Source organism: Gallinula chloropus (assembly GCF_964237585.1).
Source record: "Gallinula chloropus genome assembly, chromosome: 7".
Classification (NCBI taxonomy): Eukaryota; Metazoa; Chordata; class Aves; order Gruiformes; family Rallidae; genus Gallinula; species Gallinula chloropus.
Genome location: NC_140092.1, coordinates 14,435,042 through 14,452,932, shown reverse-complemented (window position 1 = coordinate 14,452,932; position 17,891 = coordinate 14,435,042). Strand labels below are relative to the sequence as shown.

The 17,891-nt window shown below is 40.9% G+C and overlaps 1 protein-coding gene across 3 annotated transcripts in view; it reads left to right on the top strand.

Annotated features, from left to right (window-relative positions):
• The window catches only part of APBB2 (amyloid beta precursor protein binding family B member 2), a gene marked incomplete at its 5' end in the record, with an annotated part of 107,279 nt that overhangs the window by 29,593 nt on the left and 59,795 nt on the right, over window positions 1–17,891 (top strand). For 2 of the 3 annotated variants that reach the window (XM_084266900.1, XM_084266899.1), the window contains 3 exons: window positions 12,149–12,357; window positions 17,292–17,354; window positions 17,779–17,864. In XM_084266900.1, coding sequence (XP_084123026.1) covers window positions 12,149–12,357; window positions 17,292–17,354; window positions 17,779–17,864 — 358 coding nt within the window. The remainder of the gene's footprint in view (window positions 1–12,148; window positions 12,358–17,291; window positions 17,355–17,778; window positions 17,865–17,891) is intronic. The other variant, XM_084266901.1, reaches the window with a different exon arrangement.

Below are 17,891 nucleotides of genomic sequence, written 5' to 3'. Positions count from 1 at the left end.
CTGATGCCTGCCTTCCTGTGCTTGTGGGCCTCTAATGGTAGTAAAACAGGATTTTTGCTGGAATGACTTCTACCTTCCCTTCAGTACTGTAGCAATGTGAAGTTAATTTGGAGGTGGGGGAAACGTGAGGTCTTCAGCTTCTATGTTAGGGGACAAAGGAGCCTTCAGATTGTTCTCTAATGCAGATTTGACTACAGCTCTAAAGTGGTAAACTAATCCAGGTCATCTGGCTTTTGCCAGTAGTACTGAACTGACTGAACTGGGTAGGACGGAGCAAGAAGTACTTCTTTGCCCCATCAGGAAGAGCAGCCCCTCGTGTGGGACAGAAGGACACATGGACACACCAGAGAACAGCAGATGGGTTCTGTCTGTGTACCTTGATGTTGTTGGTGGTATTTGAGTGCAGGGAGCCTGCACCGATCCTGGGAAGTATGCAGTCTGGGCATGACTCTGGGCAAGTTATTTAATGCATCTTAGACCTCTCCTTCTGACCCCGCCTGGCTTTGTTTAAAACAGAACTCTCACTCTCCTGCCTCACAAGGGTAGTGTGATGATAGTCATTGTTTTCAGGGTATCCTGGAGCATCTGCCTGACCGTGTCTGGAGCTGTGCGTCTGCATGAGCTAAGGGATGAGAAGAACTTGCATCTGAGATGGGAAATGTCTGTTCTTTGCAGGTTTTGCTTTTTTTTTGAAGCACAACATTTAATTTCAGAGAGTAACTCCATTGTAATTCAATTTTACGTTCTGTTTTCATTGAATCATTAAATTCAGAAAAAGGTTTTTCTAATGCGTTTTCACAGTGCTGTAAATGAAGCTGTCGAAGAAAAGCAATTTTAGTCAACCCACCATTTGAATTGTATGTCTGTGCCACTGGCTAACTTCACTAGCTTTTAATTAGCCAATCATGTGCACAAAACTCACTAATGAGCACTTCTGTAACATTTCAGAATATATCGACGTATTTATGCAGTATGTTCTCCAGAGAAGCACAGTCCTTCCTCTCTCTATGTTGTTCTCTCCTGAACTCAGTAGGCTTCATCATATTTTAGATGAAGAAAATTATCAATTGCCCAATACCTGACTTTTTATGCAAACTTTTTTCTGCAGTTCCTGTTCTAAAGGCAGAAGAAAATCGTGTCTGCTTGTCAGGTTCCTCCTTCCACACTTACTGCTTCTTTCATTCAGTTTAGAGCCGTTTACTAACATCACCAAATTTAAACTGTTGAGGATCTTTCTGTCCCTTAGTTGAAACTTCAGGCTTTGTTGTGAGAGTTGTGCAGTCCCTTGGCATTTGATTTTTCTTCTTTAGACAGCCCCCCACCCCCGTTCTAAAAGAGCACCAAGTAGTTAAATAGGGTGTGATCCCTGAACACAATCTCATTTGCCACAGTCCTGCTGCTCTCTATGCAGAAAGGCCCAGGAAGAAGAGATGCTATGCATCAGGAAAGCTGATAGAGATTGCTTGCCTGTTTTAGCCCTCTATGCTAACTCACAAGACCATTTTTAGTGATTTGCTAATGAGGAAGAAGATACTGCTCTGCATTAATTATCTGTTGCTTTAAGTCCTCCATGGTGAGGAGGTCCCTTGGGGCAATCCCACAGTGTGCAATCACAGTGGATTTAGACTAAGTCAGAGGCACACTCTGCTGTGTGTTGGACTATATTTTTAAGTAAAAGTTTTGCCATCTAGTGGAAAGAATAGCAAACTAGCATTTTAAATAAGCAAGAAACCCACTAATACAGGTCATTATAAAGCTTATTTAATAGCAGGGATAACTCATTTGCTGGAACAGTAGCAAGTTATTCTGACTTATGAGCAATATTCCAATGTAATAGTGAATTTTGTTCACCTGGTGTGTGAGACTATTTCATTTAAGCACAAAGTTAGTGAACAGAGCATTTGTTTGTATGCTGATTTCACTTGTTTGGGACTCCTTTTTGTTCCACCCCAGAGAGTAACAGGCTGCTCCTCCCTGGATTCTGGGCTTGGCCAGTATGCTTTCAGTGCCTCTGTGGTGGCTCACTCACCCTAACAACAGGATGGGGGAGAGAATGGAAGGGCAAAAGCAAGCAAAGCCTCGAGAATCAAGATAAAGAGCTTAAGTGAAGAAAAAGCAAAAAACAAGTGATGTGAACACAGTCACAGCCCACCTCCCACCAGCGCACCAATACCTAACCAGTCTCTGTCTGTGGGAGACAGAGAAGATCTGGCCCTGTGCCAGTAATATATAAAACACTGGTGTGTTTTCAACACTTGTCTTGATCACAGATGTAAAACATAGCCCCTTACAGGCTGCTGGGAAGAAAATTTAACTTCATCCCAACCAGACACTGTACAGCCTCTTAGTTGCCCACCTTTCCTGCTGCTCATTAGCCCCCTAATCAAGAGACGGCGATCTCGTCACACAGTAATGTTTGTGCAAGAGCTGTACGATGTGTCTCCACTACAGCACTTTCAGGTAGCGATTTATCTGCCTCTGCTTGAGCTGATGTGGTCCTTCTTCTGTCTGCTATTTCATGTCACCACTGCTGCTCCTCCTGGCTAAACAGCCACCTTCCTCTAGGTGGGACGGGTCTTCCCAGAGCCTGTCATCTTCTTGAGCTTCTGCCAAAACATCACCTAGGCTGCAATGCTGGTCTCTCACAGCTTCACCTCTGGACCTCAGGCCCTGAAATTCTCCCACTTAAGCAGAATAGGTAGTAGCATCCTGAGTACTCATCCAGGGCTGTCATCAGCATTTCTTCTCAACTTCTCTCCTGAAGTCCCTTGGTTTTCTTTGGCTACCATTCTAGTATTTTGTCCCTTATTTCAACAGCTTGGTGGGTGAGAGGGAGAAAGTGGAACATCAAAACCAAATGGGTTTAGTGGTGTGGGGTTTTTTCTAAATGTTGATAAATCAGCTTTTTTCTCTCTTCCTTAATATAGTCATCTCTGCTTGTATGCCTGTAGTAACTCAGGATTTATATAGCAGGATGGAGATCACATGAAAGAAATAGTGCAGGTGATTTACCCTGAGCTTCCTTAGGATTTTTAAGAAGCCAGTCTTTTCTGATGCTGGTGTATGTTACAGGGGAGCAGAATGGCAGCTCACCTTGGCACAGATGGTGTCTGGTTCAGTGTATGCCAGTAAATGGCACATTTCAGCCCTTTTTCCTGGACCCTGTGTGACAATCTGCCTCGCACAAAACGGATGCGGCTGGTTCAGCGATTCGCAAGGAGGACGACAGGGTTGTCATGACAACCAGTGGCATACTGTGAGGAAAGATGATGCCAAATGACCAGCTTCTGGCTGTTTATCACTCCTCATTGAGTAATGTTCCCCAAATTAGACAGACTTGTCTGATTTATAATTACTTGTCCTAGTGGCTTGCGTGTTTGCTGCATTTGTTTCTGAGATAGCATTCATGGTTCTTGTGGTGATGCTTAGGCAAGACTACCTGCTGACCATCGTTCCTGTGAATTACAAGGGCAGGTGGTACCATTGATTATGCTGTAATGCATGCAAAGTGAGGAGGAAATTTGTCTTCAGGGTCTTTTTTTGTTGAACCTGGGAACTTACACATTGAACCCACTGCAGGAAATAAATGGGATGAAAGCACTCAGGGGCCATGTTCTTTCTATCGTGCAGTTTAATGGAGAGTGCTCCTTTATTTTTGTTCACCTTTGCTTGTGAAGACAGCATGTCTTCCCCTCCCTTCTGTTGCCTGCCTTGATCTTCAGTGTGCATATGGGGTGGGGGAATACACACCCTTTAAGATTAAATCCTAGATCTGCTGAAGTCATTGGGGCCTTCTCCATAAGGTGTAAGTTTCTGTGGTTTTGTGGTTTTGAAAAATTATTAGTTTGCTTTCTTTTAGGCCCAGAAGGCAGAAGGAAAACATATTTATTTCAAGATTTTGAAAGTTTAGAAGAGGGGAATCCCACTTTCCCCCATCCCTTTCATTTTTAATGAAACCTTTTTATCTTTCTGCCTTCCCAGCCTCTTTCTTGTGCTTCCCCTTGTGTGCCCAGAAGGATGGTATCTGTAACACACACGTGCTGTTGTGGGGCCAGCTCTTTCCTTAGGCTTCATTCAAGCAATGAAGATAGTCATCACATTTGAAGCTAGTGATTTCCCATTGCTACCTGAACACTCGGACAGTATCTTGTTGGATCCTGTCACCATCCCATTCTTTGCAATTTTTGGCATAGGAAACTTTGCTGCAGATGTCTTATTTTACAAACAAGGCACTCTGCAGTTTGAAAACCTCCACCTACATTGTGCACCCAGTGTTGGGATCTGAGCAGTGGGAGAGCCTGAGGCTGAGAAGGGGTTTTACAGGTTTGTTACTGGCCAGATTACTTTTATAGATTTGAAAAACTCTGAATGTGTCCCTGTTTGGACCATTGTGCTCTCAGCCTTTTCAGTTAACTTTTCACTGTGGAAATACACTTTTGAGGCAGTGGTAGATGATCAAAGTCTGGGTCAAATCCTGTGTTTGGATGCTAGCCCTTTTCTTCTGAGGATTTTTACAGGAGCAAAACTGTTACACAACAGTCCTAAGAATGGAGATAGCTAAGCTAGGAGTACAAAAAAGTCAGTTATCTTTATAGAGTATGGGTATTTTATTTCCTAACCTATTTAGATAATGTAGATCAAGTGCTCACAAGTATTGTTGAACCTTGTCTCACTTGGTCATTCTGTCACTGTGCAATGAAGGAGTCATCTTTAGCTGGAAAGACTGACTGACAATCAGGCTTCGCTCCAGTAGAGCTGCATTTGCATCAGCCAGAGACTTGCCACTTCTAAGTAAGGGGAAGTGAGGCCCATATGTTGAAATTTATCCCTTAAAAAGCAAAGCACACACATCCCTTTAATGATGCAATACCTCTCAGATTTCTCTGAATACATTTTTTTTGGTCTTAGTATGAATCTACCTTGGTGTTTTTTCCCAACTAAAAAAAAAAAAAAAAGCTTTAAAACTGAAATAACACCGTTAAAATTGTCCTGCAACAGGTTATATCACTGTGCACCTCCCAGGTACAGAATTTTCAGCACTTTTACGCTTTCCATTTTGAAGTCACACATGCTGCCACCCTCAAGTGCTTTGGGACTGCAGTTCCTTCTATGCACGAGTACTTTCTCGTGCCCTGACCATGTTTGTTGGTGGGATTTGTGTTTATCTACAGATCAGCTGTGCATCCAAAATGCATGTGTGTTTTTCAAGTTGTTCTCCCACTTCAATACCAAATTTATTGCATTAGACCTGGTGCCTTGCTTAAGAGTATTTTCTTCGGGCAGCAGGTCTGCTTAGCCTTTAGTGCCCTAAGTTTGAGGCTTTAGTTCCCTTGTGCACAATGACTTAAGCAGAGACACTAGCAGTTTGTTCTCTGTCCCAGCACCTTGTTTGTCATCACCATCGAATTCTCTTCAAAGTGGAGATAACACCTAGTTGCTGCTTTTGTCTGGTTTTGTTTATCTGAAGGGAAGTAGGTTTGTTTATTGCAGTCTATTTTACATTATCTTTTTTCTTCACGTACAGTTTCTTTGCTGGTGTGTTCTTCCTTGAGGTATCTCTTACTAGTTTTTCTTTCTATCACATAATGTGATCCTCTTTTTCTAGTCCTAAGTAACATGTGAATATACCAGTCATCTTCCACTACCTTACCTCCAGAAAGGGAAGGAGCTGGTTTATATTCCTTCCAGACAAGAGTGATGAGATTTGTTACTGAAATAACATGCTATATTTCATGTTTTTATCAAGAAAAGAATTTGATTTATTTAATTTAGCACAAGCACAGTGTCATACAGTCAGATTTAGTACTGCACTGCTGATAAACCAACTAACAACAGTGGTGGGTGCAGTATTTAGGGTTTTTTTATGCTGATAAATGCAGGCTTCTCTAGGGATGGTGGAGAAAATGTTTTTCTAGATACCAGAATTTGGTCCACTGGAAACAAAGCATCTTGCCTATGTTCTTCCATTCCACCTTTGTTGTAGCACCAAATCATTTCTGTTTGGACACTTTACTTCAATGTAATTCTTTCTTTAAAAAAAAAAAAAGGAATTATTGTCTCAAAACTTTTAATACGAATTGTTGTTAGATTAAAATAAATTGTTCTGTGCCTGTGCATTCCTGGTCTTCCAGAAAGTGCCTCTGGAGTTCCTGCTGTTCTCTTTCCATCCATATTTCTTTCTAAATGATTGCCTTTGGTCTTCAGTGAAGGGGATTTCTAGCTGCTCCTTCAGAACAAAAGCCTGACCTAGCTAAAAGCTCCTTAAGCTTCGTGGTAGTTAGTCCCTCTAGTTAGGAAAGATCCTCAGATTACATCAGCAGAGAACAGTGCCCACATAGCTGGGAACAGCAGCTGGAAAGCTGCATTGTGTTTGGATACAGGGCACGCTGTTTGCATCTGTTGTGATGCTACTGATGGGACCTGCACTTGGTGAGAGGTGACCTTGCCTTACAGGAGAGGCCTGGGGTGAGGAAACAGTTTTTGGCATTGCAAGGTGATGCAAAAAGAAATGCTCTTCATTTACCACTCTAAAGTTTGTCTGTTCTAAAGATCTTGCTCAACCCCATAGTTTTTTCACTTTAGTTGAACAAGAGCTGAAGAGTGATACTTAACAGCAGCAATTTGATTGCCATTCTTTCCCCTTAAAGAAAAATAAGTGGTAAAAAGACTAGTTTTGCCAAAGAGCTTGATCATCAGTTACACATGCTCTTCAGTGACTGACTTATATTGTTTAACACCGTGTCTTCAGTACTGGAATGCTGTTTTCCTAGCTCAGCCTCAGTTGTAGAATAATTTTAACTTGAAATAAAAATATTACTAAAAGTTCTAATTATCGTGCCAAAGTTAGTATCTGAGCTGGAGCATGGAATTTATCACTGCTGCGAATCAGGTAATTGGCAGAGGCTGACATTTGGGCAAGTCAGTTACAAACAGCATTACATTACATTATGTGGGGTTTATTCTCTCTCTCTCTGGGAACACGAAGCTCTCCTAGGCAGAATTGCCAGTTGAACATGGCTGTGTTTATGGTTTTGTGGAGGTCAACCTCTGTTGATAGTTGTTCCATAAGGGTGAATTAATACTTTCATTTTGAGTATTTTTGCATGTTTTTGAAGTTTTAACTGGTCTCTTCAGTCACAGTGATACTAAGAGAAAGGATGTATTAAGGTGGGGGGTTTCTATTACAGGCACCATGTTTCAGCCATTCAGACAAAAATTCAGACAGAAGCATTTATTTCTGAGTGAAACTTGACCAGACAATTTCAGTAAGTGGGAATCTCTTCAGACTGCTTTATGCCTTTGTACATTTATTGAAAATGGAAACAGCTATTTATACCTTTTTTTTAAAAACCAAAATCTATCTTTGGCGTTTTTCTAAAGCCTTAATGGTACTTGCTTTCTCTTATATGTTTGGGGTTTTTTTTTTTAAATTTTAATTCCCTGTTTGTTTTTAAAGGGAATGGTAAGGCATAACAGGCACCACCCTCCCCTTAAGCTCTCACTTCTGATCAGGACTGGTGGTTTTTTCACCATTTTTCCACTTTTCTGAGAAATGTTCTGTCATTGCTGTGTTGCTGAGTCTCTGAAGCAATGAAGTAGAGTCTGTGTGGTGGGGTGCAGCAAGCAGATTCCCCTCTCTGACTTCTGCAGAGACCAGTTTTCAGGGATAAACCCTGTGCTCCATCACGTAGTATCCTGTGAGAAGGAGCTATGACTGCCAGCTCTAAGCAAGCTTTAGGTAGAGAGGAAAGGTGTGGTTTCCCAAGGGACTTGTCAGACACTGGTGCAGGAAAGTGGTGGAAGCAGGAAGGCCCAGTGAAGTCCACTCTCCCTTTTCCAGTTTTCCTCAAAAGAAGTTAGATTCTTGTCTTAACTTCTTTAATGTTTGTATGTAAACTTCTATTTTAGTCCTCAAAATACTCTACCACATCTTTTTCACTGTGTCATGTCCTCCCCCACCCCAGAATTGTCCCATGCTTCTTCCACAGCAACGTCCCTGTGAATAGCCAGTTTGAAGTCCTTGCCCCATATGGAGAAGACGTTAATAATCTGTCTTTATCGTGGCAAAACTTCAGCTGAGAAATGCCAGTCCTCTGTCTGCAACCTGCCCTTTCATGAGAATCTGCCTGCAGAAGGCTAGCTGTGAGCTTCTAACCATGTTGACCTTTAAGCTGGCAGTGCTGCATTTCAGAAGTTGGGTGGTGACAGCTCACACTTATCTTAGGCAGATTTCCAGGTAGCAGCTCGCTGATGGGGACTGGCCGGCGTGTCCGCACCGGCACGGGCAGCTCTGGGATCAGAGCCAGCCAAGCCTCGCTGGTGACGGCTCTCGTGCACCCTGTGCTTGGACACGGATAGACAGCAAGGTGAAGGATCAGCTGTAAGCTGCCTGTCTGGTCTCCTGCAGCAAGGGCTGACTTCATCTCTGGATGTGCCCAGGCAGTGCGGCCACCCTGTTCAGTAAGGTCTTTCTCCAGAAAAACCGTGAGCTCTCAAAGGTCTGCAGTGCTGTATGAGTCTGCATGATGCCAGAGTAAAGATGTACCCCATTCCAGTGCAAAGTTTTGGACTGATTACATCTTAAAATAGTCTTTCCAGTGATAAGAGTTTCCTGTAGAAAGATGAATTATACAGATAATATGAATCCAAGTTTCTTAAAGACACTCAAGGTCTGCTTTCTCACACAGCTTAGGTACAGTGGCTCTCTTACTCTAGTTGAACATTGTTTTTCTTGCTCTTATCACTTTATGCCTTTTATATAAGAAATGTCTTACCTGTATAGCCTTTCTGGAGATCATGGTTTACTGTAATACACATGATTGGGAAACCAACTCTTAATTCAAACAGATAGGTTCTTCTTTTGAATCATGCTGTAATTTTCTGTAATAAGCCATGCTCTCTGTATTAGCAGAGGAGTAATACTTTTAAAACCAGAAGCTTTATGAGCAACCATGTGGTTCTGGTTCAGTATGAGTAAAGAGCAGTATGGAAAAGGCCAGGAGATGCCAGGCAGAACTTTACCTCCTGGGAATGATTTGGGGGGAATTAGAGAAAAGTTTCCATCACCGTAAATCATCTGCCACCGAGGAAGCATGCAGGGCTTAATCATCTGCTTCCCTGTAATGTCCATTTCTGTGTAATGTTTTTACCTATAAAACTTTGCAGATGTAAGGGTGGTTCTCAGTTTCAGCTGAAGATGTCCAGTGGCTCAGTTCTGTTTTCTCTTGGGATTGGCTCATTCAAGTTGTTTGATGCTATGTCAATGGAATTGGATTGATTTACAGATTATAGATTCACGTAGGGTGGGAAAGACCTTTAAGATCATTGGCTCCAGCAATAAACCTAACACTGCCGAGTCCACCACTCAAGCTGTTCTGGGCTTCAAACGCGTCCCTGATAAGGTACCATTCCTCCACTAGCAGGTGGAACAAAAACAAAAACTTTGAGTGTCATGCCATTGAATAAGGTCTTTCCATTGAGAAGGAAATTATTTTATTACCTGTAATTCCATATTCAAATAAAAGTTTCCAGTTGTTCCCAGTGGGAAAGCACAGTCTGTTGAAAGGTTATCCGCACCCATCTGTCTGACCCTGTGGTGTGTTTGCAAGCAGGCACGTAATTGGGGGGTTTGGGGTTGGGTTTTTTTTGGTTTTCCCAAGTAGGTTGGCATAGCTAGCACAAGGAATTGTGTTTTGGTTTGAACATGTGCAGTCTGGCGCTGTCCTCCTCAGCTGTGCTTATCGGGTGGGCTGAGGTCAGTACACCTGCACAAGGAGTACCCACACCCCAGCGACCTGTGTCTTTTGCACAGGCACAAATTGGAGTTGTTTTGTGTGCAAGATGCAGCTTGGGGACAATTAATAGGGGAGGAACCAAAGAACCCTGAAATTGAATTCCTATTTTATCTCCAAGTGTACATGAACATATTTTGGTGTGTTTATTTTTTGCTAATGAATAAGTTTTCAAAGAAAATTATTATTACTCAGCTAGGTGATGTTTTCCTACCCCAGCATGCTCCCAGCTGTTTTACATGATTTCTTTACAAGTATTCATTTACATATGAGATAACTTCTCTTCAAACAAAATGTTGGGTAGATGTTAAATCTCAGGGCTAACAACTTACTTTCTGGTGGGAGTTTTGTCTGCTTAACTTCAAAGCTATTTCTGTTTAGATCTTCCTGATACTGTATGTCATTACAACTTTACGTAGCAGGATATGGATTCCTCTGCATCTTGGTTGTTTGAAAGGAGTAATTCAGTGCAGCCAGAGAGTAACACTTTGCTGTGTATTTGAACACATATGCGTGTATGTACAGCAAGGACAGAAGCAATGCCTGCCTTAAAGTGAAGAGAATAACATTTCCAGTCCTGGCAGTGTTGAAGTATGGTCATTTAATAATTGAAACTGTATGAACCTGAACTGATCTGAAGCTTTACTTCTCTTCATAATAAAAGCTTATTATTTTCCTGTTTTGGCATGCATTGAAAGGCCCTATGTATCAGGTTTATGAATACTGGCGTGATTGTGTTAGGTTGGAGTTTTATGAAGCAGCTATTTACATTTACCCATGTGTATCTGGACTGTTGGGGAGTTTCTGGAACAAATTATATGAATGTTGCTGTTTTCAGACAGTGGGCAGTGGGTGAGGCTCATTACTGAGTTTGAGTGTAATGATATTGTCTAGTTCTTCTTCTGCAGAATTTGCTCAGATTAGTCCTCAATTGGTACATTAGTAATTTAAGAACTCCAAAGTGGCTCAGGGGAAGAAATAGTCTGGTTTGTGCCATGGAGTGTAAGAGTTATGATGCTGTTTGTGTGCGTGCCTGTAAATGTGGGTAGTGGAAATGATAGAGACTCAGAAATAAGTAACGGTGATAAAACATCTGGTAAGAGACTTGAGGGTAGACTAACAAGAAACTTTGTATTAAAAAAAAAAAAAGAAAAAGAACAGCACTATAAGAGCAGGCTATTTATCTGACATCCACTGGAGGAGTTTTGAAAACTGGCTTTGAAGGTTGGAAACCAAGTTGCCAGGCTCATTGTTATGGTGCTTACTTTTTTCCTTGGGGTTTTTTTTCCTGCTAGCTCAGTTCACTGTGCTGGTGTCAGCCTTTATCATATCTGCTCAAGTGCTGGTGGAAGTGTCAGTCTGGGAGTCCCTTGTTTCTCCCTGGAGCTTGATGGTCCTTGGAGTAGACCATAGCAGCCGGTTAATAGCCCATACCGTAACACCACCACTGATCAGTTCAGCTGGGAAGTTTAGAGGAGAGCTGGCGTCCTTCCCAGTCTCTGGAAAGCATGTATCCAGCAGAAGGTAACTGCCCTGCTGGGGTACAGCTGGTTTGCACATAGGTGATGCCCCTGCCTTTGTAAAAAGCACTGCATGCCACACTTGTATGCATCTATAATCCCAGGTAAATATGGGAATGTCTCTAATTATGATATGAGTCGCTGGTGCATTCTTAAGTTAATAGGAGGTTGTTCAGTAGCGTTAGTATTTTGTTTCTGTGTTGGCACAGATGAGGGTTGTTTGGGTTTTTTTTTTTTTACCTACCCTGTTATAAACCCCACTGAAACCAGCCTGTTTGTTTTTGGTGATCGGGGTGTGTGTAAAATGATGGCTCAGTTCTTTTGTTCTCATTGTTTGGAACTAGCAATCTTAGATGTTGTAAGTAAACCCAATGTGTGCAGTTGGGGGAGGGTTCTGTTTTGATAAGTTTTTATATAGCAGAAATATATGTTCTATTACCCTGCATTGAGAAGGGTGGGTGCTGTGATAAAAAGGATAAAGTACATCACAACTCCAAATATTTCTTTATATGCTGTGATTTAATGTACTTGAAGCTAAACCTTATTAGAAGACCTTCTTTATATGATGGTGTGAGATAGCTATCATATTAGAAAAGCTCTTTGGTAAGTAGTGCATTTTTTCCTCTCGTTTTATGACAGGTCAAACCAGGCTTTGTCACCTTCCTTTGAGCCTCAATAATTCAGTATGTTTTTCTGGTCTTCATTTGTACAGGAACTGTACAACAGCAGTGCCAGCTGTGCATCACTTGCCTCAGGGGCAGACCCATGGAACAACTGTTAGTAACATCGATTAATCTCTTTTTTTCTTGTTTCTCTTTTTTTTTCTTCTGTTCCCAGCAGATATATGGAGCGACCATTCATTTCAGACAGACCCAGACTTACCACCTGGCTGGAAAAAAATCAATGACATTGCTGGGATCTACTACTGGCACATACCAACAGGAACAACTCAGTGGCAACGTCCCGTGTCCATCCCAACAGATCTCCAGGGCTCACGAAAAGGCTCGCTTGGTTCCATTACTCCGTCTCCTACTCCAGAAACTGAGGTAACATACTGTGTCTTCTTGAGGGCTGCAAACTGCAAAGAATATTACAGTAACTTTTTGAACTTCCAGGTTTAACTGTTAGCCAAACTGAGCTTTAAAACATCCCGAAGTGTAGCCAGTTGTTGTTGATACGTTGTAAGTATCTATTTTTTCCTGTGTGCATTTTCTAGCGGCTGTGCCTCACGAAACATCCAGAACTTTGGATGTGTAGGTTGAAATCAGACATATCTCAGATAAGACAATCACTACCCGATGAATGTGAAACCACTGCAGTTCCATAACATGTGCTGAAGCGTTGCTGCATCATATGGATGTAGGATACATAAAAGTTTGGCACATTATAGCAGTCTTTTGCCTGGATTCTTCTTTGCATCTTCTTTTTTGGTTCAGTCAATAGGAGTATCACACAAAGACATGTGAATCTTCGTTTGGGACACTAGTACCCTTATAGTGTAGCTTCTGTTGAATAAACATCAAGCATTCTCAAGTGTAAGTGTCTTAAAATCCTGCCAGTACAAAACAGCTGCACAAGTGGATCACTGTCGCAGTCGGTCCTTTAACTACAAACAGAAAGAAACACACTCTCTCTTCCACATGTGCTGAAAGCAATATGTGATACTGCCTTTTAAAATAATCCTTTCAGGCACAATCCTGAAAATAAATTATCAGAAATAAGGGCATGCATGAAAAAACGCAATCACTTTGTTTTAGCATGCTGGGAAGACTTCTGTGGAATGAGATACTAATATAAAATCAAATTGTTTTGAAATGAATTCTTTTTCATGCTAACTTTTCAGAAGGTGGTCCACACACAGTTCTGTGAAATGAAGGGATGTCTTTGTACTAGCTTTGAGTTTTGGATCAGGCAGTCCCTGGGTATTATTATTTTTATTTAAGATGTATTTGGATAATGACTTTTCTTCAGTCCTTGATGACATTCAAGTATAAGTTACCATCTTGACCCTGAAACTTTTGTCCTTTATAGGCTTAAACATATACATTCTTGTTCATTATTTTAGAAAGATTGTTCCCACATGTTCACAAACGCTACTCGTAAGGTTTGCAAACTTGACCACAACATTTCAGCTCTGGTTTCCATCAGTCAAGCTCCCGTGGAATGTACTGAGCACCAAGCATGCCGGGAATTATTTCTTAGAGGGTCACGGAGAAAGAGCAGTGATTGTCATCATTTAGGTAGAATACAAGAAAAAAACCTCCAGAAATGCTGAATTTGAAGTGCTGGATGTGCTTCCAGCATATAAATTCATTTAATGTGCACATGAATACTCTAACTTCACCATCAAGTGTTTATCTTACTCTAAAATATGGATAATAAGGTGTTAATTAGTAAGTTATAGATGTCTTTCACAAACCCCCAGAAATCAGTATGATTGGTAAATTGCAGCAGGAGAACGTGTATACTAATTTCAAATACTTATCTCTGTTTAAAATGTCTTTAAAATGAAAATTTCAGGTCTGCTGGTAGTGTAGCAGAGGTACTTTTAACCTTTCACAATTTTGTTTGCTTTAGATGAAGAATAGTTTGCAATTTCTAAGTAATGATCATTAATTCTCATCAGCATTGCAGAGATGAAATGTATGAATTATAACAACATAGATTTCAATACTGTGTAGTTGTATTAAACAAGACATTTGAGGAGTCATTCTAAAATGCCATGTAGGTGAGCACATAGTAGGCTCATCCAGGCTTTAATATGGCAGTTCTAATTCAGCAAGGAATTTGGTCCAGCAAAGATTTCTGCATATAGAGTACAGTGACAGCATCAAAACCACGTACTGTAGTGCAAAAAAAATGATGCAAATTTTGAAGATTTGTATTAATATGATATTATATGATTATTTTAATTGTCGGTATAGATGAAGGCATTTGTCTCTTGAAGGTTTCTGCAATCATTGATAAGCATCTTACGTACCATTAGTTAAACAATACTGATGTTTTGGGTTGTTGGTTGTTAAGATAACACTGTGGTACAGAACCATCAGGCGTATTGTAATGGAGTAAATAATGAGAGTGTGATTTGAGCTCAAGACTTTGGGCACTGCCAAACTCTGAACCTGCTACAAAGAGGCATTACAAGACTTATAATGAGAACTGTTAGGAAGAGTCTTGAATTTATTGAAACTACAGATGATGAGCTTTGTTAAGAGGGAACTGGAAGAAGAATCCTTTGGGCCAGTTCTGAGCAGAACCCTAGTAAAGAGCAGCGAGAGTGAAATAAGCTATGGTGTGGGTTTAAGAGTTAGGGATAGGTAATGAAACAGTTTACAATATAGATTTAACAGTGCCAGCTATTGTGAATCTTTGGTTCTTCATCTCTCTGCAACTGATATTGCCAGCCCCTCATCATCTCCGAGTCACTTGTAAGTGATACTGGTTTCAGTCCCTGTCACTGTACTGCAGCCTACCCCAAGTGCTACCCCTGTTCCTCCCCATGGAGAATTAAACTGGACATCCATCTGACGCTTCACAGATGATGTGGAATTTGATCTAGAATAGGGGCTCCCAAACGCCTTTATCCTGATGCTACCCTTGGCAGCAGCACTTGTCATGGCCAGCTTCCAGCCCCAAGTTACACCACGTGCAAGCTGTGTATGGCTGGTTCCCTCATTGCTGTTTGGAAGTGTGTGCTCCAAGATTATCTGGCTTGGGAGGGATGGGTTAGCTCGTTCCCACGTGCTGGAATTTGTGTGGCTTTCTTGTGAAAAGGTTGGGGATATGTAGGTTTTAGGCAGATGAAAGAGTATAATCTAGCATTGAAGATGGCATGGGTAGCATTTCATATCTGTCCCAATAGACTTCTGTGAGTCCATTAAAAATACTTTTTTCTCTATCTCATTTGTCTGTGAAGCATCACGTGCTAGTCTTGAGTTTATTTGGGCTCTTACAGCTTTTGAGTTTATCAAATAAACACTTAGACTTTTTTCTTTTTTTTTTCAGAGTAGTGCCTTTTTACCCTTTGTCTTGTTTCCTCCTTTTATTTTCCTTTTTAATTTGTTTTGTGTCCCTGTCTCTTAAATGATGTGATATACAGAATTTGGTAGAATGTGGCTCACAGCTGAGGACAGTCAACAAAGAACAGATCAAGTCAGCCATTTTTAAGTTGTAGCTTACTCTGGATATTTGGTATAAAGAAAAGCAGTTACTATTGTTGAACCAAAGAATCAGAAAAAAAATGGGTAGGGAGGAATGCTGCTGTAATGCATACAAATGGCAAAAAGGGTTTCAAAAAGGAAAAAAAATGCAAAAATGCCTTATTTTTGCACAGGCTGCAAGGCAATTTTTCTTTCACAAGATAATCAGTAAATTTCAATCCAAAGCAATTACGGGTTAAGCATTATGCAAAAATCCCGCAGATTTAACAAAAATGCTAATGAAGGCTAAATATGAATAACCTGGAACATTCCTTCCCCTCCTCCCACTCAAAAGAATGAAAATGTATTTTAGTTTTGCACAGCTGATCAAATTGGACTTAGTTTTAGATGGCTTTTTTCTCCTGTGTGTTGCCAAATGCCTTTCTTTGTGAATCTTTGTCTTTTGTAACATTCTTTCCCAAACTGTAGCGATTTTGCTGCCTCTCTCCTATTTCCTGTTCAGAGAAATAGCTGTAGGGTTTAATTTTCAGTAGGAGCTTCTTTGACATCATGGCAGAAATTGGTGATGGCAATTGCATCTCCTTATAGTCTGACACATCTCAGGCCTGGGTCACCTCTAGAGGTTCTTATGTAGGTAACATAATCACTAGCAGTTAATAATTAAAGAGGAGGGGCTTAGTAGGGAAAGCTAACAACTCATTTAATCCAAAGGTGTGTGAGGGAAGAGTTAGTCCTGAGAGTTGTTTCCTGTAGCTGGGATGTACTGATAACAGGAGAGGCCCACCCTGCACATTAGTGCTTTGGGCTGTGTTAATAGGTATCACCTCATCTCAGGGTGAGCTGGACAGCCTGGGAGAGCTCATCTTAAAAGAGCCACTATTAGCAGAAATATTTAATTTGGTGAAGCTACAAAGAAGTGGCTCTGGGTCCCTCAGCAGCCACATCTCCTGCCCCACCTGGCTCTTGTTCAGGACTGTGGGATTTCTGTCCTTGTGGGGAAGAGGAGATGGGCAACTCCAACGTCAGTTGCTCCTCCCAGGCTTTACAGAGAAGGTTGACCCTCAGGTTGCTCTCATGCTAAATGCACTGCTGCTTGTTTGGTTGTACCAGTGAATGCCTCTGAAAATTTTGAGAAACTTGAATGGAAAGTGAGAGGGTGGGTGGTTTGTTTGGGTTTTGTTTTGTTCTGTTTTCTTTTTTTGAAAAGCTACAAGACTTTAAAAACTACTTTTTCAGCAAGAAATCTCTCTGCACTCCTTACTAATCCTCCTTCCCTTCACTGTCCTTTTCTTGTGCTTTCTCTCTAGCAATATTTGATTTTTGATTTTTTTTTTTTACCTTGTATGTATCTTACCCTTGTATATATTGCCGTGTTTCAGTATTTCTAGTTCCAGTAGTGTTAGGGTCTTTTAATAAAAGTGCCAATCAAATGGAAATCCTAATGTTTCCCCTCAATTGCTGTTTATCAAAGGCTGTAGCAGCTGTGGCCAACATTCATATTCAGATTCATTTTGCTTGCTTTTAAGATCATAGTTAAGGAGTAATTTCATTGTCTGTTCCTAATTTATATTAACTTTCCTTGTTTCAATCATTTGTTTTGGTAAGTAACTGTTAGAGGCATGTCTTCTCTCCCCTTTCCTCCAAATGCCATGGTATAGTGGAGTAATTAGTTGAAGTTTGAGGTGATCTGTTCCCTAACCCATCCTGTAAATATCAATGCTAACAACAGTGTCTTGTGTTTTTTTTCTTTTTTCTTTTTCTTTTTTTTTTTTTTATTTTTATCAATGTGCTTCTTCCTGTGTGAATAATTATGTGTCTAGAAACAGCCATGGAGTGATTTTGCTGTACTGAATGGGGGAAAGATTAATAGTGACATTTGGAAGGCAAGTATATTGTCAGATTTTAGAACCTTTAATACTGTTACCCTTGTTTTTTGCATGGCAGTGGCTGTTTTTTTCCCTTTTTATTTTTCCATGAATGTCATTCATAACCTAGGCCAAAGTGAATGGGGGTACTGCTAGGGATGTCTAGCTCACAAACATGCTGCCTTTTCTGATCTTTCCACTTGGAATGGATTCAGCCTAAACTAGCAGGGCAAGTGCCATGAAGTAACCAGTAAGATGCCTGCACTGAATGAAATGCAGCTTGAGAATCTATGCATGCCTCTCCAACTTCAGCCAGAAACACTGTCGCTTCTTTGCAGGGAGGATTTAATTTCCCTTTGAAATAAAAAATAACACAGTGATGTACTTAATGCTATATTAATAGCACTTAATACTAAACTAATAGCACTGCCTTTATCTCTAGGATCTGCATGCAGCCACTGTGAACCCAGACCCAAGTCTGAAAGAGTTTGAAGGAGCAACGCTACGCTATGCCTCTTTGAAGCTCAGGTACAGTGACTTCAGAAGTTTCTGCAG